Source organism: Micropterus dolomieu, linkage group LG17, assembly GCF_021292245.1.
Source record: "Micropterus dolomieu isolate WLL.071019.BEF.003 ecotype Adirondacks linkage group LG17, ASM2129224v1, whole genome shotgun sequence".
NCBI classification, from domain to species: domain Eukaryota; kingdom Metazoa; phylum Chordata; class Actinopteri; order Centrarchiformes; family Centrarchidae; genus Micropterus; species Micropterus dolomieu.
In genome coordinates, this window is record NC_060166.1 from 36,486,627 (window position 1) to 36,496,676 (window position 10,050).

At 42.9% G+C, this 10,050-nt stretch overlaps 1 protein-coding gene across 1 annotated transcript in view; it reads right to left on the reverse strand.

Moving 5' to 3' along the window:
- LOC123985376 (scavenger receptor cysteine-rich type 1 protein M160-like) overlaps nt 1–10,050 on the reverse strand; it is a 42,872-nt gene that overhangs the window by 30,834 nt on the left and 1,988 nt on the right. The window contains exons 2-3 of the mRNA XM_046072853.1: nt 2,329–2,361; nt 1,970–2,257 (exon numbers count right to left, since the gene is read on the reverse strand). Of these exons, the coding sequence (XP_045928809.1) occupies nt 1,970–2,257; nt 2,329–2,361 (321 nt within the window). The remainder of the gene's footprint in view (nt 1–1,969; nt 2,258–2,328; nt 2,362–10,050) is intronic.

Below are 10,050 nucleotides of genomic sequence, written 5' to 3' on the forward strand. Positions count from 1 at the left end.
TTTAGTACAGTGAACTCATTGTCATGTTCAAGAAACCAATTTGAAATGATTCGAGCTTTGTGACATGGTGCGTTATCCTGCTGGAAATAGCCATCAGAGGATGGGTACATGGTGGCCATAAAGGGATGGACATGGTCAGAAACAATGCTCAGGTAGGCCGTGGCATTTAAACCATGCCCAATTGGCACTAAGGGGCCTAAAGTGTGCCAAGAAAACATCCCCCACACCATTACACCACCATCACCAGCCTGCACAGTGGTAACAAGGCATGATGGATCCATGTTCTCATTCTGTTTACGCCAAATTCTGACTCTACCATCTGAATGTCTCAACAGAAATCATCAGACCAGGCAACATTTTTCCAGTCTTCAACTGTCCAATTTTGGTGAGCTCTCGCAGATTGTAGCCTCTTTTTCCTATTTGTAGTGGAGATGAGTGGTACCCGGTGGGGTCTTCTGCTGTTGTAGCCCATCCGCCTCAAGGTTGTGCGTGTTGTGGCTTCACAAATGCTTTGCTGCATACCTCGGTTGTAACGAGTGGTTATTTCAGTCAAAGTTGCTCTTCTATCAGCTTGAATCGGTCGGCCCATTCTCCTCTGACCTCTAGCATCAACGAGGCATTTTCGCCCACAGGACTTCCGCATACTGGATGTTTTTCCCTTTTCACACCATTCTTTGTGAACCCTAGAAATGGTTGAGCGTGAAAATCCCAGTAACTGAGCAGATTGTGAAATACTCAGATAAATACTCACTCCTTTAGGTGAGTGTATTTTACAATTTTGTAAAAATGTGCTTAAACTTTTTCGGAGTAGAGTGATGCCGGCAGCTAAAGGGCCAGCCGGCCAGTCAGCTTACAGACCACTGCAGCCAACGCTGCTGCAACAACGGCAGAGGAAACCACAGCTATAAGACTGTCACAAAGCTATTCTGTCTTTACATTCTGAGTAAAGTTGAAACTCTAACTTAAATCAAGAGACAGCTGTGTGAGTTATGGGTGTGTGTCACAATGAACATTGTCTTGCGGATATTACGTGCGGCATTGCTACATCCAGCTACATTCGGGGTGGGGGGGGGGGGGTTCTGCAATGGAAAACAGAGGATGGCGGGCTAAAAGCGAGTCAGTGTAAAAGGGGTTTTAGACACCTGTAGTGTCAACTCTAAAGACTTAATATTTTACCTCAAACTGAGTGCTTGCAGTGATGTCGATCAGTGTCTGAAACTCCCTCTTCCCACACCTTTCCAACGTCACAATTTGGAGGAATACATCTGACAATTTTTGTAACTTGTTCCAATTTAACTTGGAATAGTAAAGCTGTAACTAACAATGACGCATGGATGGCAAGGTGTACAGAGGTGAGAATGAAGGCAAGATTTAACGTTTCTCTCAAGATCTCTTTGGTCTTATTCCCATTTGTAAGACTCATCATGTCCCACCCAGCTTTTCACAGTTCTGGAAAAGCTGGGTGGGACATGTTAGGAGACATAACAGTTAGGAGTCCCTTTAGTGGCAGATCAACACTGTAAATTTTAATATAGGTGTAACCATTTCATTTGATAGACTTCACAATATAGAGCAGAGGTACATCTTTCCTGAGGAATCTATAATAACAATTAAATAAATAATAATAATTTTCTTTTTTCTTGTTGACACATCAGACAGCAAATTCAAATCAATATCAGTTAGTGGATATATCGCAACCCAATAGTATTACAGAGATGACCAAGATGTAAAACATGTACTATAGTAAAATATACTAGGGTGCCCAGAAATTACACAATAAACAAAAATCTGCATAAAATAACATCCTAAAATAACATCTTTGTTAATGTTAATTTATATAATTTAATGTAAATTTATTTTAATAACTTTGCAAATGACACCAAATCCAGTCAGCTGTTAAATGGAATCCTATCATTCTCTGAGCTTTCTGGGAGTTGTGTCTTTGTTTTTTGGCTACGGATGGCGTTACCTGAGCAGGAGATCTCCAAACTGGTGAGAAGATGCGAGGACCTTTTTGTCAAACATTTCCTCGGTCTAGATTTAAAATTAATACAGGAAGGTTTGATTCTCCATGAAGGTTTTTGAAAACTTGAGGAAGCCCGAACCACAGAACCACAGTCCAGCTGTCTACAAACTTCATCTGCTAACTTCAGGTCCCAGCCACGGTCATCCTCCTGTCTCCAAACTCCCTGGCGTTTCACCTGCAGCAAACCAGAACAGCGGCTGGATCCTCCCACCAAGCGGATGTCATCAGTCTCTGAACACAGGTAAGAGTTTCATTAGTGAAATAATCTCTTGTGTAAATATATTTCTACTTTCTCTGTTTACCTTTAAAAGTGTGATCTTCCTCTCTCTGGAGACCTGGGGAGAGTCATGAAAAAATCTATTAAAATTTTTTTTCTGCAAAAAGGGAAAACAAGGGAAATGATTGCATTCATGGTAATCAATAACCTAAGAACCACAGAACATTTAAATAAGATAAAACCAATCATACACATCTATGTCTCATCACGGTTCTTTAGAAATGTCTGAGATCCAAGATGCCTTTCCCAGCCTGTCATTTCCCCAAATTTCTTTCTAACCTAGCTTGATTTTAATTTAAAATATTGGTTTAAATAAAGTTCATGCCAGTCAAACTAAACTCATTCTGTAGCAGCAGTCACTGAGGTTAAAAAGACTGTCCTGAAGTCCTACCTGAGCTCCAGAGCAACATGAACACCACCAGTACGTGCTCCATGTCCAGTTGGTGTGTTGTCCAAATGAGCACTCTAGCTTCATTTACTTGCTTAATCTTATATAGCTCTCTTCTGCCGGTCAGATGTGCAGTTTCCTCTTCATCTTTAAATTTCCTTATCAGAATTTGTGTGGTTTCTTGCTTAACATGACTGCCAACACTTTGGCATTTGTCAACAGAAAGCTAATTGATAACCAGACCCGTCGTCAGGGGGGATCAAAGGGCACAGATAACCCCGGCCCAAGGCCCAGGGGGTCCATGCAAAGGTCTATGGTTGACCCGTAAATCGGATCAAGGACAATACTTTACTTACAGTCTAATATGAATAAGGAAACCTTTTAGATGTATTTACATGATAAATAAATGTATTATTATCATTACAACATATTTCATACTTCATACGTCATCTGATAACACACCCCCCGCTGTTATTGTGAATGGTATGGTCGAAACATTTGGCCAGATGTGCAGAGCATGCATATGTAAAGAAAGTCACTGTAAACAAACACTGCAGCCTGTCAGGGGCCCAGAAAAAGAAAAGCCAAAACACAGTGAGGAAAATAAAATGATAGGGACGACAAATTTCTGGCCAAATACAGTGTTAAGAAGCACCATGTAGCCCATGTATGACAGGAGGAGGTGAGGAGCTAACAGTTAGGCAGACTAGCAAAGCTAAACTTGCTTAATAACCTTTAACACCCGAGCTGCCAACTGTCTGGCATCGAGCGTTGGACTCAGGCAATAGACAATTTTCACACGCTCTTACGCTACACATCAATTTTCTCACGCAGTGAAAAACAAATGTGTAAAATGAATAACGAGTCGGGGCGAGTGAACTCCACCCAGCTGATGCGACATCGGCAAGTCGCACTGTGAGTAACTAACTGAAAGAGGGTTTTTTTTAAATAAACATCTAAAATCTGAGGCACAGACGTCCTCTGTTTGGGACTGTGAGCTGCACTTTATCTGAGGTGCTGAAGTTAATGTGAGGGAATTTGTGACAAGATTTTTTTCTGGTCAAAAGCATGGCTACCGATACATTCAGTGTCAATGAACATTAAAACATGCGAAAATCAAAACAACGCTGAAATTAAATAAATAATATTTGTTCATGAAGTCACCTGTCTGTCATTAGAAAAAACACAACAACTGTGGGTATGTAAGAGTGTATGACAATGGTTGCCGTTGATGTCATGTGAGCTGGTTGCGTGGTGCATGAAAAGATCTGGACTGGGGATGAGACTATTGGTGCTTGAATATTGAATATTCAATTTATTTGATACCAATATTAAGTCTTATCCCACACCAGCTCTGATGTGTTGTGTGAGAGCTGAGCAGTCCATGTGGGTGTGCACCTTGACCATCCTACTCTGTTCACCGGGCTCCTGCCTCTTCACCCAGCCACTCTACAAGGTACAAAGTTGTTTATTTGTCATTATACAGTACAAGGCTGCATAACAAAGCTAAATTTGTAGTTCCTCCAACTTTAACCGTTCAGAATATATAATAATCTTATTTTGAAAATCAACACTGACCGCAGATATAGATGTATTTTGCCTCTTATACTCTGTACACGTTTGGATAACTTTAACAAAACTTTGTTTGTTCAGGGGTTTTTTTCTTTAACAAGACAAAAACATAATCAAAGGTTGCTCATAGTAAAATCCTAGTGATTTCCAGGGAACTTTAGGGACTTTCCAAGGTTTCCAAGGAAAAGTAATTTTTTCATGCAGGTGGCCTCTTTGGACTGACATTCTTACCACAAAAGGCTCCTTATCTCCCTTTTGCTGGTGGTGTTTACTTATCTTCTGACCTCCATTTGTCCACATGCATGTGTATACTCTCCTCCTTTGGTGGGTGGTAATAACCTCTCTCCTACGCTCAGGCTTGATGCGGATCACTCTTGTAACACATACATCCCTGCACTCATGTACACAGATAATAATTTGGATTCGTGTCAAAAGATAAAAATTTGCACTCATGGTCACAAATCCTCCCTCCTGCACCTGGATCCTTTTCTCCATGCATGTCAACAATTAATGCAATGGTCTTTGGTCCTAGGCCTTTTATATCTTGGAGTGTAGACTCATCACAATTATGGTCTTTGGTTAAAACAAAAATCATTATACAGAGTGAATGATTTAAATCTTTGTATACATTTGCATATATAAGATTGGAGAAACAACTCATCATGCAGACTCATCATGTATAACATAATGTATAATGATGATTCAAAAATTAGGATACCAAAAAATACTCAACATATGTGTGAAAAGGTTGTGACCTCATATAAAAATTATCCACTTTGCAGGTTTCTCTGTTTCCTCTGACGGCCTGCAGGCCTATTCCTATGTGAAGACTCCGGGTCGGATTTTCCGGGAAATCCATTGGCTGTGACTGCATGCTGAAACCTTTCAGCGCATTAAACTGTTAAGATAATGCAACATAATGGTGCAGGAAAACACCACAGTGGAAGGCTCATCCACTGTAGTACCCTTACTTACTGCAGTCAAACTGATATAAAGTGTGGCAATAATCACATTTATAATATTCATTCCCGTTCACTAACCATTTCTAATAAATTTAGTTGTGCTCACATTGCTGAGCCTCCTGTGAAAGATAACGTTACACAAACAGTTATTAAAAAAGCAAGCTAACACTGACATATTGCTAAATTCATTAAATGCAACGTTATCATGAAATGAGCATGGAGTAGTCAAGCTCATAAAAATATTAAGTTTGCAGTGGGAGTTTGCCTGAGTTTCCAGCGTGTTGTGTGAAGCTTTTTCCTGGTGTATCATGCAGTGTGAGCATGCATACAAGCATACACCAGGTTGCAATTTAAAAACCACACCACTAGTGGCCGCTGAAAACTACATATTGCCCCTTTAATATGAAGCGAGATTGACAAAAAACAAGAAATGGGGTTTTTTTCATATCAAAAATATACGCAACTATGGTGAGTAAAGAAACTTTAAACTAAAGTAAAACTTCAAAGGTAGTTAAAGTAAATTTAAGTGTAGATTAAATTTCCCTTTCTTGGAAAAAAAACAAGTGTTTAAACATATCTCAAAAACAGGATGTCAAAAGTTCAAAAGAATTACCACTTCCCCAGGTCCTGCCTACCCAAAGCTTAACCTGAGCTGTCTTCTGGGGCCCTAGAAGCCTACCTCCGACAGGGAACTCTCCACCCAGGATTCACCCTGAAAATAATCAAGGAAGTCCAAGTGTCCACGGGAAAGACTGCTGTGCAGCCTATCTGAACACAACTGAAAAGGATCTGTGGAAGACAGAATAGGAGCAGTAGTAAGGGGGGTCGAAAGTAACACACAGGAGGGTTGAAAGTAACACACAGGAGGGCTGAAAGGAGGGTCGAAAGTAACACACATGAGAGTTGAAAGGAGGGTCGAAAGTAACACACAGGAGGGTTGAAAGGAAGGTCGAAAGTAACACACAGGAGGGTTGAAAGGAGGGTCGAAAGTAACACACAGGAGGGTCAAAAGTAACACACAGGAGGGTTGAAAGGCGGGTTGAAAGTAACACACAGGAGGGTCGAAAGTAACACACAGGAGGGTTGAAAGTAACACACAGGAGGGTTGAAAGGAGGGTTGAAAGTAACACACAGGAGGGTCAAAAGTAACACACAGGAGGGTTGAAAGGCGGGTTGAAAGTAACACACAGGAGGGTCGAAAGTAACGCACAGGAGGGTCGAAAGAAACACACAGGAGAGTTGAAAGGAGGGTCGAAAATAACACACAGGAGGGTTGAAAGGAGGGTCGAAAGTAAGACACAGGAGGGTCGAAAGGAGGGTTGAAAGTAATACACAGGAGGGTTGAAACGAGGGTTGAAAGTAATACACAGGAGGGTTGAAAGAAAGGTCGAAAGTAACACACAGGAGGGTTGAAAAGAGGGTCGAAAGTAACACACAGGAGGGTCGAAAGTAACACACAGGAGGGTTGAAAGGAGGGTTGAAAGTAACACACAGGAGGGTCAAAAGTAACACACAGGAGGGTTGAAAGGCGGGTTGAAAGTAACACACAGGAGGGTCGAAAGTAACGCACAGGAGGGTCGAAAGAAACACACAGGAGAGTTGAAAGGAGGGTCGAAAATAACACACAGGAGGGTTGAAAGGAGGGTCGAAAGTAACACACAGGAGGGTCGAAAGGAGGGTTGAAAGTAATACACAGGAGGGTTGAAACGAGGGTTGAAAGTAATACACAGGAGGGTTGAAAGGAAGGTCGAAAGTAATACACAGGAGGGTTGAAAGGAGGGTTGAAAGTAATACACAGGAGGGTTGAAAAGAACACACAGAAGGGTTGAAAGGAGAGTCGAAAGTAACACAAAGGAGGGTTGAAAGGAAGGTCGAAAGTAACACACAGGAGGGTTGAAAGGAGGGTCGAAAGTAACACACAGGAGGGTTGAAAGGAGGGTTGAAAGTAACACACAGGAGGGTTGAAAGTAACACACAGGAGGGTTGAAAGTAACACACAGGAGGGTCGAAAGGAGGGTTGAAAGTAATACACAGGAGGGTCGAAACGAGGGTTGAAAGTAATACACAGGAGGGTTGAAAGGAAGGTCGAAAGTAATACACAGGAGGGTTGAAAGGAGGGTTGAAAGTAATACACAGGAGGGTTGAAAAGAACACACAGAAGGGTTGAAAGGAGAGTCGAAAGTAACACAAAGGAGGGTTGAAAGGAAGGTCGAAAGTAACACACAGGAGGGTTGAAAGGAGGGTCGAAAGTAACACACAGGAGGGTTGAAAGGAGGGTTGAAAGTAACACACAGGAGGGTTGAAAGTAACACACAGGAGGGTTGAAAGTAACACACAGGAGGGTCGAAAGGAGGGTTGAAAGTAATACACAGGAGGGTCGAAACGAGGGTTGAAAGTAATACACAGGAGGGTTGAAAGGAAGGTCGAAAGTAATACACAGGAGGGTTGAAAGGAGGGTTGAAAGTAATACACAGGAGGGTTGAAAAGAACACACAGAAGGGTTGAAAGGAGAGTCGAAAGTAACACAAAGGAGGGTTGAAAGGAAGGTCGAAAGTAACACACAGGAGGGTTGAAAGGAGGGTCGAAAGTAACACACAGGAGGGTTGAAAGGAGGGTTGAAAGTAACACACAGGAGGGTTGAAAGTAACACACAGGAGGGTTGAAAGTAACACACAGGAGGGTCGAAAGGAGGGTTGAAAGTAATACACAGGAGGGTCGAAACGAGGGTTGAAAGTAATACACAGGAGGGTTGAAAGGAAGGTCGAAAGTAATACACAGGAGGGTTGAAAGGAGGGTTGAAAGTAATACACAGGAGGGTTGAAAAGAACACACAGAAGGGTTGAAAGGAGAGTCGAAAGTAACACAAAGGAGGGATGAAAGTAACACACAGGAGGGTCAAAAGTAACACACAGGAGGGTTGAAAGGAAGGTCGAAAGTAACACACAGAAGGGTTGAAAGGAGGATTGAAAGTAACACAGGAGGGTTGAAAGTAACACACAGAAGGGTTGAAAGGATGATTGACAGTAACACACAGGAGGGTTGAAAGGAGGGTTGAAAGTAACACACAGGAGGGTCGAAAGTAACACACAGGAGGGTTGAAAGGAGGGTTGAAAGTAACACACAGGAGGGTCGAAAGTAACGCACAGGAGGGTCGAAAGAAACACACAGGAGGGTTGAAAGGAGGGTCGAAAGAAACACACAGGAGGGTTGAAAGGAGGGTCCAAAGTAACACACAGGAGGGTTGAAAGGCAGGTCGAAAGTAACACACAGGAGGGTCGAAAGGAGGGTTGAAAGTAACACATAGGAAGGTTGAAAGGAGGGTCGAAAGTAATACACAGGAGGGTTGAAAGGAAGGTCAAAAGTAATACACAGGAGGGTTGAAAGGAGGTTGAAAGTAATACACAGGAGGGTCGAAAGTAACACACAGGAGGGTTGAAAGGAGGGTTGAAAGTAACACACAGGAGGGTCGAAAGTAACGCACAGGAGGGTCGAAAGAAACACACAGGAGGGTTGAAAGGAGGGTCGAAAGAAACACACAGGAGGGTTGAAAGGAGGGTCCAAAGTAACACACAGGAGGGTTGAAAGGCAGGTCGAAAGTAACACACAGGAGGGTCGAAAGGAGGGTTGAAAGTAACACATAGGAAGGTTGAAAGGAGGGTCGAAAGTAATACACAGGAGGGTTGAAAGGAAGGTCAAAAGTAATACACAGGAGGGTTGAAAGGAGGTTGAAAGTAATACACAGGAGGGTCGAAAGTAACACACAGGAGGGTTGAAAGGAGGGTTGAAAGTAACACACAGGAGGGTCGAAAGTAACGCACAGGAGGGTCGAAAGAAACACACAGGAGGGTTGAAAGGAGGGTCGAAAGAAACACACAGGAGGGTTGAAAGGAGGGTCCAAAGTAACACACAGGAGGGTTGAAAGGCAGGTCGAAAGTAACACACAGGAGGGTCGAAAGGAGGGTTGAAAGTAACACATAGGAAGGTTGAAAGGAGGGTCGAAAGTAATACACAGGAGGGTTGAAAGGAAGGTCGAAAGTAACACACAGGAGGGTTGAAAGTAACACACAGGAGGGTCGAAAGTAACACACAGGAGGGTTGAAAGGAAGGTCGAAAGTAACACACAGGAGGATTGAAAGGAGGGTTGAAAGTAACACACAGGAGGGTTGAAAGGAAGGTCAAAAGTAACACACAGGAGGGTTGAAAGGAGGGTCGAAAGTAAGACACAGGAGGGTTGAAAGTAACACACAGGAGGGTTGAAAGGACGATTGACAGTAACACACAGGAGGGTTGAAAGGAGGGTTGAAAGTAACACACAGGAGGGTCGAAAGTAACACACACACGATGGTTGAAAGGAGGGTTGAAAGTAACACACAGGAGGGTCGAAAGTAACGCACAGGAGGGTCGAAAGAAACACACAGGAGGGTTGAAAGGAGGGTCCAAAGTAACACACAGGAGGGTCGAAAGGCAGGTCGAAAGTAACACACAGGAGGGTCGAAAGGAGGGTTGAAAGTAACACATAGGAAGGTCGAAAGGAGGGTCGAAAGTAACACACAGGAGGGTTGAAAGGAGGGTTGAAAGTAACACATAGGAAGGTCGAAAGGAGGGTCGAAAGTAACACACAGGAGGGTTGAAAGGAGGGTTGAAAGTAATACACAGGAGGGTTGAAAGGAAGGTCGAAAGTAATACACAGGAGGGTTGAAAGGAGGGTTGAAAGTAATACACAGGACGGTTGAAAGTAATACACAGGACGGTTGAAAGTAACACACAGGAGGGTTGAAAGTAACACACAGGAGGGTCGAAAGTAACATACAGGAGGGTTGAAAGG